Source organism: Micromys minutus, assembly GCF_963924665.1.
Source record: "Micromys minutus genome assembly, chromosome: 4".
Classification (NCBI taxonomy): Eukaryota; Metazoa; Chordata; class Mammalia; order Rodentia; family Muridae; genus Micromys; species Micromys minutus.
Window position 1 is genome coordinate 65185597 of NC_137973.1, and position 22515 is coordinate 65208111.

General features: G+C 45.0%; 1 protein-coding gene and 1 pseudogene across 5 annotated transcripts in view; one reads left to right on the forward strand and one right to left on the reverse strand.

Moving 5' to 3' along the window:
- The window catches only part of NPNT (nephronectin), a 65249-nt gene extending 52842 nt beyond the window's left edge, over positions 1 to 12407 (reverse strand). For all 4 annotated transcript variants that reach the window (XM_080915494.1, XM_080915495.1, XM_080915493.1 and 1 more), the window contains exons 1-2: positions 12249 to 12407; positions 10292 to 10392 (exon numbers count right to left, since the gene is read on the reverse strand). In XM_080915494.1, coding sequence (XP_080771620.1) covers positions 10292 to 10392; positions 12249 to 12319 — 172 coding nt within the window. In that variant the 5' untranslated portion in view covers positions 12320 to 12407. The remainder of the gene's footprint in view (positions 1 to 10291; positions 10393 to 12248) is intronic.
- A 492-nt stretch (positions 12408 to 12899) lies between these two features.
- LOC308420123 (MTOR-associated protein MEAK7-like) lies at positions 12900 to 17257 on the forward strand (annotated as a pseudogene). The gene is made up of 2 exons: positions 12900 to 12981; positions 16249 to 17257. The product of its transcript is annotated as an MTOR-associated protein MEAK7-like (transcript).
- The last annotated feature ends 5258 nt before the right edge of the window (positions 17258 to 22515 follow it).

Here is a 22515-nt window from a genome sequence, read left to right on the forward strand (position 1 = left end):
TGTTAAGAATTTCCCACTCATTTCTTTCCAGAATCTGTAGTGGAGCCCAGAGTTCCCCTCCCTATACTTACCCACAATGCTCTCCTCCTGCTTTCTGTCTCCCACTTTTTACTTAAACATTTCTTACTCTTAAAAAAGGTTGAAAGGGATTTGAAAAGCATCATTTTCCAAACAAGAGTGGACATAGAAACTGGAACAGAAAGGTCAATCCACTTTTGTTTCAAGGCATCGTGAAAAAAACCAAAAGTAGAAAGTGACTGAGTAGGAAAAAAAAAATCTCCTCATAAAATCAGCTGTGACTTATTCTCTTTTTAGTTATATTTTTATAAAGAAAGTACAGAGTAAAATTAAGGCTCTCTTAATGTAGAGACAGGATACCACTAGAATTTTCCCATATTTAGTTATATAGGACAGCGGTGAGGACAGATAGTCATTGTAGTATATCTTGTAAAAACACAATACTGAAAACTAACTTCGTGCATAGAAGCAGAAGATTATCATTGCACATCTGTATGATAGCAAACTATGAAGCCATTTAAGAGACGGAGCCAGGTTAACAAGACCCGGTAAGGACTGGTCCTTAAACACTTTTGTAAAGGGACAGACGAGTTTTACATTTATTTTACTGCTATGCAAAAAGTGAAAATCTTAAAACTATCTAAAAATTTCTGCAGAGGTTCATAGAAAACAATGATTGTCTTCCAGGGACTAGAACTAAGTGTCAAGAAAACATAAAGGTAAGAAATACGTACCGTCACTGCAGCTCCAGCTCTCCCTCCCTCCCTCTGGCCTCCGTGCCTCCTTCTCAACTTTTTACTTAAATATCTATTTCTTAGCTTGTTTATTTTTTAAACAAAAGATGCATTCTGTAAACAACTAGAATAGGCAATAGAAAATATAAAGCCACATCCCCAGTTTAGAAGCATTTTGATCAGTGCTTTCAGTCTTTTTGTCACAATGTGTCCCCAGACAGCATCCGACTCTCGGGTTCTAAGCCTCCCTAACACATATGGATCCAGTAACACAGCACTCACCACGGGAATACTGAGTTATGGCTGAAGTTGAAAGATAATAGGAGCAGTTCTCGAAAGAGCATGTGAATCTTTCTTACAGATAAAGACTCTATGTTCATAAAACTAGACAAAATAATGGCTGGAGGAGATTTTGGCAATTTTGGCAAATGGACACATTTCAGTCCATTCTGCGGTCAACGGTCAAAGGTCACTGTCTAAGGAAAAGCATTAAACTAGGATTAAACTTGGATTAAACTAGGATGGGAGTAATGCCAGGATTCCTTGGAAGAAAGTAGAGAAGAAAACATCCTAAGATCAGGCAACAGGTCAGTCTCTGGATCCAGCATGAAGCCAACTGAGAAACCACTCTCCAACTGACCAAAACTAAGAATACATATGTCGTTCAAACATACACAGAAACTTACCTACATATTAGGAGACGGCAAGTCAGCATTTTTCAGCATTATGATCAAGGTTATTTTAGAAGCAGCACACAGATCTAGCAGCAGAGGACTGCTTAATTAATTACAGGATAGCCACACAATGGAATAAAATATTCTTCTACAGATGATAAGAAAATGTCTAAGACATTCTTCAAAGAAGGCATAGGCTCAGAAATAAACCCACATGCCTATGGTCACTTGATCTTTGACAGTGAAACTAAAAACATTCAATGGAAAAAGGACAGCCTCTTCAACAAATGGTGTTAATTCAACTGGCACTCAGAATGCAGAAGAATGCAAATCGATCCTTTCTTATCTCCTTGTGCAAAGCTAAAGTCCAAGTGGATCAAAGACCTCCACATAAAACCAGGTACACGGAAACTAATAGAAGAGAAAGTGGGGAAGAGCTTAGTACACATAGGCACAGGGGAAATTTTCCTGAACAGAACACCAGTGGCTTATGCTCTAAGATCAAGAATCAACCAGTGGTACATCATGAAACTGCAAAGCTTCTGTAAGTCCAAGGACACTGTCAAAAGGACAAACCGGCAACCAACAGTTTGGGAAAAGATCTTTACCAATCCAACATCTGGCAGAACGCTAGTATCCAATATATATACAAAGAACTCAAGAAGTTAGAATCTAGAGAATCAAATAATCCTATTAAAACTGGGGTACAGAGGAAAACAAAAATTCTCAGCTGAGGAATATTGAATGGCTGAAAAGCACCTAAAGAAATGCTCAACATCTCTAGTCATCAGGGAAATGCAAATCAAAAAAACCCTGAGATTCCACCTCACACCAGTCAATGGATAAGATCAAAAACTCAGGTGACAGCAGATGCTGGAGGATGTGGAGAAAGAGGAACACTCCTCCAGTGTTGGTGGGGTTGTAAACTGGTACAGCCACTCTAGAAATAAGTCTGGAAAACTGGACATAGTACTACCTGAGGACCCAGCTATACCACTCCTAGGCATACACCCAAAAGGAGCTCTAACATGTAACAAGGACACATGCTCAACAATGTTCATAGCAGCTTTATTTATAATAGCCAGAAGCAAGAAAGAACCCAGATGTCATTCAACAGAGCAATGAATACAGAAATTGTGGCACATATACACAATGGAGTACTACTCAGCTATTAAAAACGAGTTCATGAAATTCCTAGGCAAATGGATGGAACTTGAAGCTATCATCCTGAGTGATGTAACCCAGTCACAAAAGAGCACTCATGGTATGTACTCACTTATAAGCAGATACTAGCCCAAAAAGCTCGGAATACCCAAGAAATCATCCACAGAACTTATGAAGCTCAAAAAGAAGGAAGACTAGAGTGCGAATGCCTTCGTCCTTCTTAGACGAGAAAACAAAACACTCACAGGAGGAACTACAAGGTCAAATAGAGAAGCAGATATTAAAGAAAAGATCTACAGACTGCCTCACCTGGAGAACCACCCCATATGTAGCCACCAAACCCAAGAAGTGTTTACTGGCAGGTACCAGATATGGATGGATGTCTCCTCAGAGGCTCTGCCAGAGTCATATAGATACAGATGAGGATACTTTCAGCCAACCATCAGACTGAACACGGGGACCCCAATGAAAAAGCTAGAAAAAGGACTGAAGGAACTGAAGGGTTTGCAACCTCATGGGAAGAACAGCATCATCAAGCAGCCAAGTGGAGAGGGTAATTGGGAAAGAGAACACTTTCATGGGAGCAAGTTAAGGGGGAGGAGTGAGGGGATCGGGGTATAACATTTCAAATGTAAACACAGAGAATATCCATTAAATTGAAAATAAATTATTTAAAAAATGCATAGGGCAGTTTGTCTACTAGGCTGTATTTGTACAAAGCAGGTAGGTGTTAGACAGAAAAGTTACCCAGAATATGAAAAATATCTCTGAAAGTTACATAGGGCCACCTGATTACACTCATGTCTCTGAGGAATGGTTACCTCAGGAAGTGAATACATTATCCCTTCTAAATAAATTAAGATTCTTTTTAAAAAGTTGGGGGGAAAAAGGCTACATACAAGCAGAAGAAAAAGACACACTCTGTTCAGTGGCACACACACTAAAATTGGAGTGACACAGAGAAAATGTGTGTGTCCCCCATCCAAGCATGACATAGTTCTGTTAAGCATCTTACAGTTTTTGCATCCATTTCAGTATTCTTGTGAATTTATAAACTTGCAGTAAGTTTTGAATGAAGAAAAGGCAAAGCCGCCTCTGTTGTAGAGAAGCCGGTAAGAAAGGGTGGGTCAACAGACTCTGCTCTCCTTCCCCTTCCCACTGCAGGGAAGGTCCTATCTCTGTGTCTCAATTCACCGTGGAGTGATCATTCGACATCAAGGATCACCTCAAAGCAGCTGGCTTGACTTGAACTGTGCAGAGCAAGAGTCTGCCAGATAGAGGGCACCAGGAGAAATGGAGGGCAGGCTACTCTCATGGAGGGCATCTGGGGAGAAAGCTCACCTGCTGTGAGCAGAGCTTCTGTCCCTGTGGTGGGTGTGAGGCAGGCTTGGCTGATAATGAGCCAGAGTCTATGGTATTTCCCTTTCACCAGGCTGAGAAGTACTAAAACTTGGAGTCTGCAAAGGTTAAGAGCTGCCGGAATTCCCTGTAGGAAGAAGCTTGGGAAATTAGTGGCTTTTAATGGTATTACTTCAAAGATACAGTTCTAATCTTGGAAAGAAAGGAAAGAGTAAAGGCATTTTTTTTAAACTGAACATTGAATACTACACACACTCAAAACTACCTGTTTGAAAAGGTCAAGATTCTTCAACAACTACTTTGTGCTTGGAATTTGCATTCCAAGACTACTCAACGTCACTCAGGGAACAAGGTGTTCCTAAATGGTGGGTGAATAACTTTGTTACAACAAACCCAGCTTCACTTCCTAAGGACTTGGGGACTCAGGTTTGGTGACATAAGTAATTCTAAAAATATCCCCGGCCTTGTTTTTAATCCTACCTTAAAAGCAAACAAGAGATTCTGTGACCTGACATAACTGGGAGAGGAGGCTAATGCGCTGAGAGCAATGGGTTGTGTGTAGGTATGTTTTTGCACACTGTGTAAGGTTTACCCTTGTGTTATTCAAATGGTGGTTTCTCGGTCCTCACATCTTGTTTTAATCTAGACACAGCATTGTAATGTTTACCCCAAGAACTTCCTGTCTCAGGTTTGTGTAAACAGTTCTTACCATTTATCCTCTGCCTTGTCAATAAATACTGACCATCCAATGGCTGGGCAGAAGAGAGAAGAGGGCGGGACTTCCACTGGTGAGAGGGAGGAGTGAAGAGCAGACGTGTTGGGAGGATGAAGGAATTGAAGTCATGAAAAGGGGGTCCAAAGAGCCAGGTCAGTAATAACATGCAAGTATCATGGGATGGGGCTGGGAGGTAGCCAGATTAGCATAGAGGGTGAGACTAGCTCATTTAACTGCTCAGCTATTGAGGTGCAGTTTTAAATAAATCTTGGTTTCTCCGTGCAGTTATTGGGGATTAACACAGGGTAAATAAATACAGCCACCAGATTAACTCGCTGTTTACATCTTTATTAAGAATAATTGTTTAACAGTTCTGGGTGGCATGGGCAGAAAATATGAGGATGGACCCCAAGGCAAGAGGGCCGTGAGGGGAATAATATGTATAAATTTCCCAGGATGACTTGTTTCTAAATTTCCAATTTTTTTTGTAACTCTCTTAAAGAGCAAAACCTAAATTACCAAAGACACGGTTTATGAAATTGAATGAGGACAGTAAATAAATGGCCTGTGCAATGATCAAAAAACTAGTAAATCATGCTCTTTTTCCAAGACACAGTTTCTGAGCAGAGACGTAAGTGGTAATCATAAAATTTAAGTATCTCCGTTACTGTCATGAAATCCTGTACCCTTATCAAATAGCCTCTTAGTTAAAATGCAGAAACAGTTCAATACTGTGCTGATCAGTCTTTCCTGTATCCACAACCACTGACCAGTAAGGCATTCCCTAACCCCCATAATTAGATAAGCTTTAATGGTTTCAGATTTGCTATTTCATGGTGGGCCCCTTCTTTATTAACCTCAAGAAGTCTTCATGTGAGCTTTCTGTGGCTAGGGACATGCCAGAAGGAATGAGCCCAGAACTAACAGCAGTCTGTCCGTCTGTGGGTGGAGGTGTTTAGTCTTTCCCAGCTTGTCAGTGCAAACACAACTGTTTTGCTCTGTGTTGCTCTGTTCTTAAGGAGAAAGAATACAAAACTACTTCAAGCCACAGCATTACCTTTAGTACCCTGACAGCCCGAGGACTCTGAAGCTGAGACCTGGAATGAGCTGCACTTTGACCCTTCCTTTGCATCTTTAGAAAGTGCATTCAAAAAAGAAAGAAAAAGAAAGAAAATGCTATGGTCGTAAAGAAGACTTTGTAGCACTTAGTACCAGACACTGTTCTTCCTCATGGTGGAAGTTCTCCGGTGATGTTTACAGTCAGCCTTCCTTGGAGATCTGATAATAGCTAAGCAGGTACAAAAGTGGGGGGTTTGGTCTCAAAGCCCCAGCTTTTCTAGGGTTTTTGCTCGTGTGTGTACTGCATGGTGAGCCTTTAAAATGAGATATAAAACCCAAGAAACCTCAAATACAGAAGACCTCTACCAGGGTCTGTGTGATGTAAACACGTAGCCACCAATACACAGGTGATTGCAAGAGAATTTTACTGGATAATAAGAATTCCCATAAATATTCAATACATTTAAAGTTCGAGACAATTAGAAAAATCAAATGTGGAATTTTCAATGTGGAAGAGATCTATTTATGAGCCAAGAACACAAAACAACGAGTCAAAGAATAGAAAGATGCCAAAGACCTAACCCAAAAATGAACTAGGAAAACACAACCTGCCTATTTCTGGAAACTGCCATGCCTTTCCAGCATGACAGGAATGCTGGGATTGAACTATGGGTGGCACAGGCAGGGAATATGAGGACAAACCCCATGCCCACTGGGCTGTTTCTCTACTCTGTCCTTCAGTAGTCCTGGGGGGGAAGATAGCAAGTCCCTGGGTTAAATGTGGCTTTGTAGCTAATGGTAGGAAGCCAGACAGGAGGTCAGACAGTTCCGTGACCCTGCAATGTGAGTCTCTGCAAACAAGTTCAGGAAAAGAGAGCAACCTGGAGATTCGGAGTGTGTGTAGAACATGGGACTCGGGTGACAGCTGGGTCAAAACATGTCACAAATGTTCAACCCGGGGGTTGAACTCACTGAAGACACTCACTGAAGGACCTCTGCACAAAGACCATAAAATCCAGTAGACAACATAATATGGGAGGCACTTTACCCCCACTAACACGTCTACCTAGAGATAAACTGAAAGGGTCTGTGTACCAACACAGGGGGTTACCATGAGCCTTTGGAAAGAAAATTCCGAAGTGAGTTTATCAGAAGGGAGCCAAGGCACCTTTGATAAGGAAGTGATGTGGGGGGGGGGGGGGGGGAGAACACTCAGGTTAGTTAAGGGTCAGAGAGTCCAAAACATTTTTCACACTAGATTTTTTAGGACGGGATTAGAAATCACAGAGGTTAACTGGCTACCAGACTTATTTCAACTGAATTCTGAATGTCAAGCTTTCAGGGCTGTTCAGAGATACTTCATTCATCCCACAAGCCACTTCCTGGTGCTGTTCTGCCCCTTCCAGCTGACCTCTCGCCCCCACATTCCTCTATCTTCATCAAAACAAAGGAAGGCAGACTCAGCAGCTGACAGGAGACATTTGGACCAAAGATTTGGCAAAAGAAAAACAAACAGAAGACTACTTCTGCCCCTGGATTCATCTTCTCTGTCTCACCATCGTTAGTGTTAATGGCTGAGGCTCTTTTTCTATCTGAAGGACTTTTTTTTAAACCAAACCAGGGAAGCTTGGAAGCATTTTAATCTGGCCAGTGGTAATACAAGTGTAGATATTTCCTGATTGAAGAACACAGAATCTGGTTTTGTGTGTGTGTGTGTGTGTGTGTGTGTGTGTGTGTGTCTGTGTCTGTGTCTGTGTGTGTCTGTGTGTGTGTGTGTATCTTTCCTCTAGTACTGTAGTCACAACTGAACATGACCAAGTACAACTGTAGTGTTTGCTCAGGCCAGGAACAGTTCTCAGTGCTTTACAAATGATCATTCATTTTAGCGATCTGTGCCGTTAAGGGGCATGATATTTCAGAATAATTTAATAATTTTAGAGAAAAAGAAAATAAAACACAAAAACGGGATGAATTGCTCAGCCAAGGTGACACAGTCAAGAAGGTCAAGCTGGACTTTAAATCCAGGCTGTCTATGTTTGCCTCAGATATGCTAGCTCCTCAACGTCACCACGCCTCAGATGAACTGTGACGTGTGCAAGACACACTAACACACACTCAGTGTGACCATTTCCATCTCCCATTTCTATGTTACACTTTCTTCACATTCTCAGGAACAACAGCGAGAGGAAAGGGGGATACTGAATGCCACCACTTTGCATTCTGGTAGAAAGGAAATGAAGGCTTGAAGCTGACAGTGTCCCTAGTCTATTACAAAGGGCATGGGAGACGGGAGAGTCTAGGAAATCTCTTGGATGATTACATTTCATAATACAATGTAACTTTAAAGGGCCTCTGTACTTGTTCAGATGTAGATTTGCTCAGCCTGTACATACTTGGGAATTTTTAATTACTTGGTACAGAAAAATAGAACAGCTCCTAGTGTTGCTTGGGGAATTCCGAAGCAGGCCCTCTCTGGAGCCCAGGGGTTTTTACCCTAGAATTATTTCCACACACCTGGCATTGAACCTACATTCTCCTAATCTCTGCCTCCAGGGCAGGTGTGAAGGCGTGGCCCGCTGCTGCACAGGGCATCCAGCCAGGGCATGCCTCCTTGACCTGGGTAGGGCTGGGTGACTGTGTGGCCCTCAAGGCCCTTTGGAATTAGATTAGCCCGTTTCCTGAAAGTTATAGCAGAAAAGAAGGAAGACGAGCTTCTTCCAGCAAAGAGGCCGACCATGCTTTCATCTGAGATGGATTGTTTCCCAGTTGGGCCAAGAGAGATTTTTCCTTCTCTCTACTTTCTGGTCATTCAGCCTGGTGGCTCATGAACCTTTCTAACCTACAAACTTCTGACTGCCAGTATTTCTAATACTGTGGTGTATTTGGCAGGTATCTGCCAGGTCTTGGACCATCTTCCCTCGGAAACAACGCTGAACTGACTCACCAGAGAAAGCCAACCACATTGCCTGGTCCTGCCTTCCGTGTACTAGAAATTAGAAGCCCCATGTCTCTTAAGCAGGAGGCAGAGGTCTGAATGAGCAAGGGGCCCAGTGCTCACAAATAAAAAGAAGCCAGGTACTAGTTCTCTTCCCTGCCTGTCCTCAACCAAAGACAACAGCCTGAATACCCACTAGCCTACCTGTGGCAATCACTCTCCTTCCTCAACCAAGTGAAACATCAGCAGATGACTGATAACAGCTGAGGGACCCTTCATCTTTTTGATTCCTCAGTCAGCCAGTCCATCGGTAGGCCAGGCTTCTCTGTTGACCTCTGACCTTTACAATCATCCTTCTCTGTGACCCTTCACGACCCACAAGGAGGAAGTCCCACCGTGCAGCCCACCTCAGTCCCCATCATCTCAACAGATGTTATGCTCAACAGATGACTCAGAAAGCTACTGGATCAGTTGGGCTGGTGTGTGTCTCTTTCTGGAGGGAGAGGGGAAAATGGGAAGAAAAATCGAAAGAAATGTTTGAGATCCAGATCTAAGTAAAATCTGAGAAATGTGCTGAATCACTCAAATTTTTGTTTATGACTAGGAATTTTTATCATTAAAGTAACTACTTTGATCATGAATAAAATAGAAAGCAGTACTCTGATTTGGCACCTGCTATGTATGATTTTGACCAATTATGGAATTTATTAATGATGTTTTCCAGATGTTTCCTATGACTCTATCAGCTGGCCCATGTAGACGTCAGTATAACTTCTCTTCATAAGAAAAGACTTAAAGGGGCTGGAGAGATGGCACTGACTGCTCTTCCAGGGGTCCTGAGTTCAAATCCCAGCAAGCACATGGTGGCCCACAGCCATCTGTAATGGGTTCTGATGCCCTCTTCTGGCACAAAGGTGTAAATGTAGATAGAGTATTTATATACATCAATAAACCTAGGAAGGAAGGAAGGAAGGAAGGAAGGAAGGGAGGGAGGAAGGAAGGAAGGGAGGAAGGAAGGAAGGGAGGGAAAGGTTTGAAAATGGCAAACGGCCACCTTACACAACAGCGCTGGTGGAGGTTTTACAGGGACTCCTAAGTTCCCTGTTTATTTAGTGTAAATATTGTCTAGACTCCCTATCTCCTGTCATCTCAGAGCTTGGAGCAAAGGAAGTAGCTAACAACAAAAGTTTACGTGGGCAGATGGAGGCTGGAGAGAGTCCGTGGCTAAGAGCACTGGTGTTCTTCCAGAGGACCTGGGTTCAATTCCCAGCACCAACATGTTGGCTGCCAACCAACTGTAACTCCAGTTTCAGGGTATCGTCCAGCACCAGGTACTCAAGTGGTGCACATACATACAATCAAAACACCCGTACACATAAAATAATAAAAATTTGTTGGACAGCACAGTAAGTGGCTCTCTGTAAATGACAACGTTGGCACTAAGGTCATAGGTGCCTCTACTTGGAAAGGGGCAGAAGAAAGGTTTGGGTCAGATCTGCACAGCTAAGACGTATTCAGTAATGGCAAGCCCTCCAAAGCACAGAGTAAAGTCTAGAACCACGGCAAAAAGGTATCATCCCACCCCCACCTCCCCCACCCCTGTGAAACAGGAGCCTCCAGCCCTGATACTCACGTTGACACTGTCCCCAGGATTGACGCGCCCAGCCCCAGCAGCAGTCAATCCTGCCACCATAGCGACATAGGCCAATTGAAGACACTATCTGCCTGGGCCACCTACCAAACAAACAAAATATTTAAAATAAACAAAGACACTTGAGATTTATTAAAATAATTTCTCCTTTGTTTTTTTTTTTGGGGGGGGGAAATACTTAAACCACACCCAGCAATTTTTTACAAGATTTCCCTACTGCCTGCAGAAATTTGAGGATAAGACAACTTCTCAGTAATAATTCTACAGTGATCTAATTTCTAAATGTAAAGTCACCCAGCCCACAGGGGGAGGGAGAAGAAAGTGTGTTGGCTGCAACCGAGAAACCTCAGGACACTATTCATGGGACGGTTTCTGAAAGCTTGAAATAAAACAGATTAGCCAGACTCACAACTGTTGGGGGTGGGGTGGTATGGGGCGTGGGGATGGGGGGACAGTTTTGACTTATGCACCCGTACACGGAAACATGCTGAATTACAGATCTGTTTAAGCAGAAAGAATTGTTGTTTCGTATAAAGGGGAGATAAGGAAATGGGCAAGAAAAGGAGGTTATTCAAAAATCAAACGCAAGCAAGCTCTTTCTACACAACTGCCTCCTCCCACCCACCACTGCCTTACTTAGGAGAAGCCTAAAACCAAACCAAACCATGGAGAATGTATCAAGTGTTTTACAAGCTGTCTGCATCAATAACGCACATTATTTCCCTCCCCAATGTAAAGCACACCCAAAGAGACTGCAAGTTTAAGTTGCAGATTTATGCATCACATCACACTTACCCATACGGCGGTTATCCCGTTTAGATTCACACCGACCACACTTACTGGACACCTAAACCGGGCTGTTTTTGGACACCTTTTAAAAGCTATTATACAAGTGTGTGTGTGTGTGTGTGTGTGTGTGTGTGTGTGTGTGTGTGTGTGTGAAATGTGTGTGCCCCAAAGTAATGCACTACCACTCCAAATGTGGGCAGAGAATTGCTTTTGGAAAATAAAAGGCTTAGCCTCTGGCTGTTTTTCCACTTTTCTTTAAACCCTTTATCTTTTCAATTCATCTTCACGTTACCCTCGTTACCCTCGGGCCGGAAGTACAAAACAACCCCAACTTCTATTTCCTCCGACCAGGTGGTGAACCGGGAGCGGAGCCTTTTTCTTCTGTGCTCCGCGGCTTTTTCTCTGGTCCCCTCCAGGGACAGGAAAGCCAATCAATCCTGGAATTGATTCGTTCCAAGACTGCAGGTAAAACAGGTGCGGCATCTTCAAGGCAGCACTGGGACAAGCTCCGAGTGATGAGGACAGGGGTGGGTGGCGGTGTGAGCCATTGGGGAAACCTGTCCAGCTGAGGCCTTCAGTGGGGACTAAGGGGAACGACCCTCGTGCGGAGCTCGGGATCTCTGGGGAGATGGCGAGGCGTGCTGCCTGGGGGGACACGCTGAGTGACAGCAGAGACCCTGCCAGAGGTTGTTGGGACCTGTCAGAGCACGCAGCAGTCAGGCCCGCCACGTCTGAGCGGTGCCTCGTGGTACACACACACACACACACACACACACACACACACACACACACACACACATTCACACACACTCACACGGAGCACCTCCTCTCAGTACACATGTTGAGCCTCTGTACCCACACGCCCCCCAGAAACCAAAAGGGTAGCCCTCGGGTGCCATTTGTTCCTGAGTCGCGTCCTCGCCACCACCCTTTGTCGAACCGCCTGGTCACCTGCAAGTTTCCCCTCCAGACACAGTCCACTCTGATCACTGGCCGCGGGCTTCAGGGACGCCCCACGGGTCACCTGTGTCCCGGCGCCCGCCCGTGCTCACCGCACACGGGGCACGAGCCTCTCTCTCCCCAGCCCCAAGCCGGGCTGCGCCACTCCAGGTCCCAGCGGGAAGGGGAGGGCGCCCGGCACCCGCCTCACCTCCCGTCGAAGTCGGCGGCCACCTGCAGGTACAGCGAGGACACTAGCACCGCCACTAGGAGCACAGCCATGCCGGCGGACCAAGACGCAGGGGCGCTGGAGGTTGCAGGGAGCTACGCGTCCCGGGATCTCCGGGCCGCCTTCGGCGCGGCACCCGCGGCTGCTGGGACGCACAGGGCGCGGCGCGCAGCCGGGCAGGTCTGCGGCGGGCTGGCAGAGCCCCTCCGGCTCCCTCCTGGCGAGGGGAGGCGCTGCGGCAGGAGCCGCGCCGCCCGCGGGGAGGGGCGAGGCGGGAGGGACGCGCCGAGCAGCCCGCCGCCCCTGGTGCCCTGGGCGCGCGCCGGGGCTCGCCCCTTCCCGGGCCCCCGGGGCAGGGACGGCTTAGGGGCGGGGATGCGGCGCGCAGAGAGCCTCTGCCACGGGTGGCGCTTGCCCCCGACTGAGAGAAAAGTTGCTTGCAGAGCTAGGGAGAGGGCGTGCCGGTGACCTGCCTGAAAGAGTGAACCCAATCGCCACAGGCTGGGGCGACAGTGGGGGTGGAAGGAGAAGTGCTTATTCTGCGGGGTAGACAGGTGCACCCCACATACACACACAGACGGGCTACAGGGGAGAGCCCAACTTTTCCCGCACCTACAATTGCTGAACAGATTAATGGAGCCAGACCCAGACCGCTTCTCTGGCAGAGCTGAAATAGCCCTGCACCTTTTAACTGAAGAAAAGGTTCGGCTCTCAGGTTGGATTTTGAAGAAGAACGTGGAGCACTAACCGTGCTTGTGTCCAGCAGCTCCACTCCGTGCACCCTGTGGGTAGGACAGGTGCCGTACCCCAGAGGAAGGGAAGTTAGTTACCACTTAGACAGCTTGTGATGTAGCTGGTCTCGAGGGGGACCTCTTTGGAATTATTTGAAGTACTTACTGCGGTATTGTTGCAGAGTAAAAAGCATTGTACCAGGACTGAAGAAAATACGTGATTTTCACAAATTATATGTTCAAACTTAAATCATTTCTGTCCTTAAACCATACCCCCGTGGCTGGCTGTCCTGTCCCCTCTCTTCTCAGTCGATGGTCTCCTGGCCTGGCACCCTCTAGGCATGGCCATGCATTAAAGACATTGACTGTCTAGCTGAATCTCACTTCCTGGCTTAAAAATCACCCGAGAAGCCAAATATGAATACTATTTAAAACTCTTTATCTTCCCCTCTGGTGTCACGTCCCCCACTTTGCCTTCCCCCACCGTACGCTCTTCTCCCTTACAGCACAATTTATTTATCTATGTCTTCTTTCTGCTGAATGTAAACTCTCCAAGAAGAGTCTACAACATTGCCTGGCACATAGCGGGCGCTTAAATGTTTGTCGAAAGCATTTGATACCCTACATTTAAATGTCATTCCAGTCTCTCTCTCTCTCTCTCTCTCTCTCTCTCTCTCTCTCTCTCTCTCTCTCTCTCTCTCTCTCTCTCTCTCTCTCTCTCTCTCTCTGAGGTTCTACTACTTCAAATTGTTAATGAAAAATTCTGTGCCAGCTTGGTTACATTACCCTGATTTATCAGTATGTGTAAAAACAGGAATTTTCTGCAAGAAAAGGAAAAATAATGGTTCTTTGATTTCCAAGTTGTTTCTGTTAGCCAAACAAGTTTCTATTTTAATCTCAGAAAATGATTCTTGCCAGTTCAGGCTTGGGGCAGTATTTTAGGCAAACAGCTTGGTGTCCTCCATTTCAGATGCTTCTAACGAAGTCCAAAAAAAAAAAAAGTAAGAGTCAAAAAAATTTTTTTTTCTGCAGAAAAGTCAAATGTTTGTTGGTGTCTTGTAGGCTGGCTTCTGGACCCCATGGCCACTCCTTGGTGGCTTGCATTGCTTATTGGCTCCTGCTGGGTTCCTGAATGAGCTCCACCAGCATAGTGGATACTTGAGTTAACCTACAGGCTGAAGACTAAATACAGAAGAGGGGAGATGAGTGACCGGAGGGAACAGGATAATGTCTGCACACTTCTCTGACACAACCCCCCCACAGTCCTTCATTTGAACAATCTCCACTTACACTTTTGGGTCTGTGCTTACATATTTTGTTTCCCTGTCTTCTATTATATGGACTTCTTTTATACTACATGTCTCCAAGAGCAGCTCTTGGTGAATTCAGTGGTAACTGCCTCTCTGCCACACCTAGTCTTTCTAGCCAACAGGAAGCCGAAGGTAATACCTGTCCTGTCAGTGCATCCTGGGAGCTCAGCACCGACTGACACTAAGTAGGTCTGTGGGGTTGGATCGACAGGCATACTGCCTGGTACACATTAGCTCCTGCCTTCAGGAAGTGGTTATTGTACCAGTCTCTTGCATCATAGCTTGAGGAGATCAGAAAGATTTCCATGGTGTATTGGGTCATTGTACTAAAATTAATGAACACCAGTGATTGTGTTGTGCCAGGAAACATTTGAGAACCCCAAAAACTACCAAGGAACTGATTCTCATTCATTAGAGTCTCTTTATTTAAGCTCTACCTTGGACTAGACCACCATCTCTGATGCAGGAGGACAGGAAGGGGCCCCAAGCCCAGTTTCAGGCAAGCATTTATAGAGGCAAGAAGGGGGTATCTAGCCTGGTACACGTCTAATTCGGGAAGCATTATAGCTTTTTAACATAATTGTCTGGTGCTGGGAGTCAAGCCATAAATTTAACTTCTGTTTTCCTCCTGATTGGTGGTTGTTAGGAGGTGAAGTGTCAGGGGCATGCTTGTAACCTGGATGTGCAGATTTGTTGGGGAGTAACCTGGAAACTGGTGTTAGACACAGGTCTTGTTGGGGGATAGCCTGGAAACTGGTGCTAGGTAGCAGCCTGTTAGTTAACTTGAGTTCAACCTTAGGTTGGGTTTTCTAAGACGGAGCCCAAAAGATTTGGTCTCCCGACTGAGAGGGAGAAGAGCAATGGGATTCCCGCGTCACTTCACCATCTCTATCACTCTTGTCTACTCAGTGCTGAAGATGAAATCTACAGTTTGCTGCAGGCTAGGCAAACCCTCTACCTCTGATCTTCATCCTCTGCCCCACTATGCCAGCCTTACAACACACAAGCAAGAACAAGGTGGAATGTCTTGCTTTTAGGAATAACTGCCTTAACCTGTAGGACAAACCATTGGTTAGGTTTCCTGATGCATAATGGTACCTTACAAGGAGTAATCACAACTTTCACACACACAAATAAATATTCGCCATTGGTGGCACAGTAACAGAAACGACTGATGAGAATCAAATAGCTAACTTTTAACCTCCAGACATTACATTTGCTTCATTACTTAGTTCCTTTATCCTAACAAATATTCATCACGAGTCTACAGTCATTTCTAGGTACCAAGGTTTCAGCTAAAGACACGATCAAGTTTGGCCTAAGAGAGTGTGTAATCCAGTGAAGGAGCAGGGAAGGGGCTCAGTGAGGAGAGAGGGATGTGAAGAGGGAGGAGGAGGACCGTGGGTTTATTGCACTGGTTTGAAAACCACTGGAAAGGTGGCTTCTGCACAAAGATTAAAGTGAGGGAGAGAGGAACTGGAGGATAGCGAAAGGTGTCCAGTGCCTTCTTTCTGTCCCAGGTCTGGAGTGACTAATGAAAAGGCCAGTATCATGCAAAGCATTGATCAAGCTAGCTCTCCTAGTCCCACGTGGTGTGGTGCCATGGGCGCTGGGTTTACTACTGCAAAAAGGCCAGGGAAGAGGAAGATGAACACAACTGCTGCTACACAGGCATCTTCATGCCCCAGCAGTAAGATGCTGTTTCAGAAATAGAAGGGCCGTGGTTAGGCAGGCTGCTCAGTCTGCTTTCCTTGGATCCACTTTGCCCACCAGCATCCCTAGCCACACCAGAGCTCACTGTGGGAGTGTGTGTCCACATCAGAAACTCCTCAGGTCGGATTGCCTGGAACTAGAGTTATAAGCAAGCCTGAGCTGAAGTGTGGGTTCATCTGTGTTCTGTTAGAGCAGCAAGTGTCCCTAACCTCTCTGCCACCTCTCCAGCCTCTGGTGACATTCCTCCAGCTGCAATTTCAGACAGCAGCTTCTGTGGGGCATTGGGAGGAATTCCCCTGCACCACTCGGACTGTGGAGTTTGCAGGAAGAGACTGCCCAACAGTGTTTCTGAAAATGATCTCTCTGCAGAGGTTCCTACAAAGACCAGAGATGTCCAGAAACTGACAAAGGACCTTGTGGCCTCTGTGGTACACGTGCTAACCCACCGGCATGAGCTCCGAGGCTGGACATGGAGGAAATTCATGGTGTCCAGTCTCCCCCATAATACTCAGGCAATGGTTGCCCAGTTGTACTCAGAGATGGCCACAAGTTTCTGGGCCCTCAGCACCCAGACCAGGTCTGCGATCAAGCCATGATTGAGGAGTGGGGGTTTCATGTCCTTCAAGTGGGTGTGTTTCTGAGTGTGGTCATCCACAAGGGCCTGTGCCTCCTGGGCTCATCCTTTGACCTTTCCACGATGGTCCCCGAGTACCACGTGGACCAAGGGGGGCCATTTGAGAGCATTCGGGATGTGCTGTCCGTCATCTCCCTCAGCTCCCTGTCTTTGGTGGCTTTGCCTCCTGCTCTTGGGAAGTTAAGCCTCGGATCCAAGGGGACGACAAACGTTTCCTGTTCTCCATCATACCCAGGATGGCCACACAGACTAAAACAACCACTTCATGTATTTGAATTACGGACTGCTGGCCATACCCAAATGGACTGGGCATAGGTGGGCAGCACCGTTACTCTGGGCTTTGAGTGGCTGCCGACTTTGGGAAAGGGCACAGCAAGGTCACTGCATGTACCACCTACAACAGCCCACAGCTGCCTGCCCAGAAGGACTTTCTAGTTTGATAACATGGAGGGTTGGGGATTTGGCAACCTCTTAAAGACACATCAGGGGAAGACCAAGAAGAGCATCTTGGACTCAAATCCTGACACCCATAGCCTGTTGGAGATCAGTGGACAGGCACGGCACAGTGAGGGACTGGGGGAAGTCCCCAAGGATGAGGACTGAAGCTTCTGGACAGAGAGCTTCCTGGAGCAGGGGCGGGGACTCCCCCAGGGATGCAGTGCAGATTTGCCACTGGTGGGTGAGCAGAGAGTACTCTTCTTACCCTCTGTCCACACTCCTGCTTAGCCTTAGCACAGCCATGTGTTTGCATTGAGTCCATCATGGACATACTTAATCAGAACACAGCCATGCCAAGAAGGATTCCTCTGAAGCCATAATGGATGGATGTTGCCTCCCAGGGACCCTGAATACAGGTTAGAACCTTGGCCTTAAACTTTGATGTTTGTCTTCTGCCTTTTGTCCACAGCGTCTGTCTTTGTCAGAGTTTTAATTCCTGCACAAACATCATGGCCAAGAAGCAAGTTGGGGAGGAAAGGGTTTATTCAGTTTACACTTCCACATAACTGTTTATCACCAGAGGAAGTCAGGACTGGAACTCAAGCAGGTCAGGGAGCAGGAGCTGATGGAGGAATGTTACTTACTGGCTTGTTTTCCCCTGGCTTGCTCAGCCTGCTTTCTTATAGAACCCAGGTCTACCAGTCTAGGGATGGCACCACCCACAATGGGCTGTGCCCTCCCTCCTTGATCACTAGTTAAGAAAATGCCTTACAGCTGATTCTCATGGAGGCATTTTCTCAACTGAAGTGCTTTCTCTGTGATAACTCCAGCTTGCGTCAAGTTGACACAAAACCAGCCAGTACAGTGACCAAAGGCAAGAAGGCTTGAAACCTGCAGGGACTGGTGGTCAGTTGTTGGGGGAGTACATTCTTGCCTTGCAAGGAGGCACCATGCTTGACCTTTGCTCTGGGGTCCCTGTAAGCGCCCCAATGTCTTGGTACTCTGTGAAAATACCAGCACAACCTCAGCATGGAATCTGTGGGCTTGTAGCTGAAGATCTGAAGGAAATGTCTCTGGGAGCAGGTCCTCAGAGTGGGCTTGCCATGCGGGTCTCATCCAGCTTTCTTGACACTGTTAAAGTGAATCTATCTGATCAACAAGTGGGAAAACGTGACCTATTTACCCAGAGACCAAGCCTTTACTCTGCTGCTAACCCAAATAAGGGACCTGGGACCTTTAGGGGAGACTTGAAGCCTGTATGCTTGCCTAATGTATGCATAAGACCCACCCATCCCAGATGTCAGTGGTGGGTGATGTCCAGCCTTGGCTGGGGATGTCAGCCTCTAGGTGCCTTCTCTGAGGTCACAGCTTCTCAGGAGGTCATGGGACAGCCTGGATTTACTTCAGAAAGACTCCAGATGTCCCAAAAGACTGAAGATGACTCAGATGGCCAGGCTGCCCATTACACTGTGAGTGATGGGCACCCAGCTCTATCTACCCAGAGGAGTAGTGGGCCCCTGAGATCTCTATATCTTGTTTGTCTTTTGTTGTAAATTTCAACCTTTATAGAGCTGATACAAGTTTTACTTTTGAGTATACAGTTTGCCTCAATGAAAAGTCACAGTAAAGTTGAGTATGTGCATTTTTCCAGTTCTGCACTTTCGCCCACATAACAACCTTGAGGATGACAGAAGGTCTGAGGTAAGACCTTCCAAACTGAAGTGCCATTCTCTGTGCACGGAGGGGTTGGCGTGTAGTTCTGACAAAGGCTGGGCCATTTTGGTTTCCTTGGCAAGAAGCTAGTTGTCAGTGGTCTGTGGGATAGAGAACACTAGAATCTCCAGACAACCCCAGTTTGACTTTACAGAACTAGGTCACTGTGCTATGGAGTGTGTCCTTTGTTTTGCTTTGTTTTGTGTTGTTGGTTCCCCCCAACCCCTGACAGCCTGGCTGACGTCCAACAAGTTGGCCTTCAACTCAGAGATGTGCCTGCCTCTGCCTCCCAATTACTGGGATTTAAAGGTGTGCACCCCATCTGCTTAGCAAGTAGCAAGTGTTTTTTGTTTTTTTTTGTTTGTTTGTTTGTTTGTTTGTTTTAAATAAAAATGTAGTCATGTCAAAGGAAAAAAAACTCTCTTTATTCAGACCTCTTTCAACTGGCACCTTTCTGAAGGCTTGAGCTTTCGTTGCTCTAAGGAATTCAGAGACAGATGTTTTCAGGCCAGACTCATGGTTTCTGTGGCAACGAGGCTTCTTTAAACCCCCATAAGCTTGGGATCTAGTTGCTCCCAGTCCGTTTCTTGTGCAGATAACCACAGCTAACACCAATTCTAGGCCTAGTCTCTAAGCTTTAGTTCCTTTCTTCCTTCTATCCAGATGGTCCTCTGTCTTTACAAAGGCCACCTTGAGGCCAGCAGACACACAAACGCTGTCTGGAAGGACAACACCATGACTTTCACCATCCCTTTGTCTCCATTAACATTTGAGACATAAATGTAACTCTTCAATCTCACAGACCCCAACTTCTAGACATTCCCATTTCCTGTCATGTTTGCATATAAAGTGCTCAGTTGTTAGCTGAACTTTCTTCTGATGCCTTACCAAAAGCAATGATGAACAGAAAATTACACTAACAACCTCACTTTCTTACGTCCGAATTTGATACATCTGTACCTTGATCTGGTAGGAGAGAGAATCAGCTCCTCAGATTCGTTTGGCCTCCATACATGTGCAATTGCATACATGAACACAAACAATAATAACAATTGTTTAAAAACAATGATATCTAAACATGGTGGAAAAACTTTCTCCCTTGTACACTTAATCTCGGATATAAGCATCAAGGCTAAAACCCTGAACCCCTGGTTAGCAAATATGGTCTAGAAACATATCTAAAGAAGCCATTTTTAAAATTATTTATTTTATGTATATAAGTACACTCTAGCTGTCTTCAGACACATCATATCCTGTTATATATGGTTGTGGACCACCATATGGTTGCTAGGAATTGAAATCAGAACCTCTGGAAGAGCAGTCTTAACCATTGAGCCATCTCTCCAGCCCCTGAAGAAGCCATTTTAAGAAAGTGAATTTCTGAGTTCCACATGGGTCCTAATTCACAAACCCCCTTCCCTTCTGCATGAGAATTTGACTGATTCTCACATTCTAGCTCTTTTTCTTTTTCAGCCTAAAAATGTACCATGTGACTCATATTGGCCATAAAAATGGCTTCCATGCAAGTAAACTCTATTCAGGGAAAAGCTAATACAATGAATAGTAAACCATCACAATAGGCACCACTTACATGACTTTTCTGTGCTGACTCCTTGGAGGGACCCTGGACACCATGCCTAGGATGTTGGCTCAGAGATGGTCCAGACAAGATAAGGTGATTATGTCCAGGTGGTTCCACCTACGAAATGATGCTTTTTTTTTTTTTTTTTTTTTTTTTTTTTTTTTTTTTTTTACATTTTGCTGAAGAGGGGCATTGAGTGCTCCTCTACAGGAACAGGGTGGTCCCTACCCATTATCCTTCAGAGAAGGCAATTGCTAGATGGAGTCATTACAGTCTTGTGGGCTTAATTTCTTACTTATACCTAAGAAGAATACCTGAGAACATGATACAGCCTATGGAGACCTCATTAGAAATAGTTATTTTAATTATTTGTAGAATAAATATGCACCTGAACAGGATAGAATCATATCTAAACTAAAGCAAAATTACTATATAATAGTGAAGAATTGGTAAAAATTCTTTCTTTTCAAAAAAGTTTTTTTTTAAAATTATTTATTTAATGTCACTGTCTTCAGACACATCAGAAGAGGGCATCAGATTCCATTACAGATGGTTGTGAACCACCATGTGGTTACTGGGATTCAACCTCTGCACCTCTGGAAGAGCAGTCAGTGCTCTTAACCACTGAGCCATCTCTCCAGCCTGAAAATTCTTATTAACATTAAGAAAAAAAGGAAGGAACTGGCTTTTATCTTTGTTTTAATTCTGGAAATTAGACACAATTTGACAAAAATGCATTTTGAAGGCGTGAAGCCATTTTCTCTTATTTGAAAAACAAGTGACATGTAATAATTATATAATGTCAGCCAGGGGTTTCTACCCCACCTTTTATCATTCAATTCCCAGAAAAAGACATACCACTCATATTTATAATAAGCCTTTAATGCACTAAAGCCAGACAGATATCTACTCTCTAAGCTAGTAGAATCTATTTTTTCATCAACAGCCCTTGTTATAACTTGCCATGCTCCGCCTGGGCAGCTCCTAACACCAACTGACCAGCCTTCAAGGCCATGTTTTCATGATTTTCCTAACCCATGGCATCTTCTCCTCTCCCTAACTTCTTTCTCTCCTCCTCATGGTTTTTCATCTGATCACAAGCCCAAGCCTGGAAACCCAAACCTTGTCTATCTCTCTTCTGCCCAGCTATATGCTGTAGGCATCTTTATTCACCAATTAGGGATAACCTGGGAGGGGGCAAGGTAACAGTATCATTTGGGTCTACCAAGAGATTTTCTCATCCTTGGGGGGCAACCAGGCCTTGGAGGTCAGTACTTAGCACTACAAAACACAGCAAAAGCACAAACCTGGACAGAATGAGCTAATCTACTGTAGGGACTGGAGAGGGTGAAGAAAGGACAAACAAGACGGCTTGATGCTCTTCCCGACAACTGAGTTCTATTCCCAGCACATATATCTGGTGGCTCACAACCACTGCCCCTAACTCCACTGCCAGGACGCCAGTGCCCTCTTCCTACCTCTGCAGGCACCTGTGCACACCCAGCATACACAAACACACCCAGCATATATTCACACACACACACACACACACACACACACACACACACACACACACACACAAATTAAAAAGACTCTTTAATATAAAAGGAATCATTTGCAGTTTGATTTCATGGGGTAGATACATGTAATTCTCATGTCTGAGGAAGCTGAGGTAAGAGAGCTGCTTGAGTCAGTGAATTCAATGTAATAAGAAGACCCTGTTTCAAGACAAAAAGACAATTATGGGAAAATAACAATAATCTATAAGCTATTTAGTTATAAAAATAGTAATGTGAATATATATATATAAGCATTAAAATATAATGAAACCATTAACATTTAATAATTCAAATTTTTATGTTAGTTTTCCCATTACAAACCAAAGTATTACTCTCTTAGCTAACATAACATATGAGAAAAGAAACACTTCAGGCATGGCTATTTAAATTCTGAGTATTTCTCATCCATTTTCAAATAATTTTGTGAAGGGTAATGGAAGGTTTTATTTGCTATACTTTGGAGTCTACCTAAATTTAGCTGGAATCATCTAAGTGGCTGGGACACCGAACAGCAAATTACAAAGGGTTAGGGTTAGGGTTGGGGTTACAAATTACAAACAAATTACAAA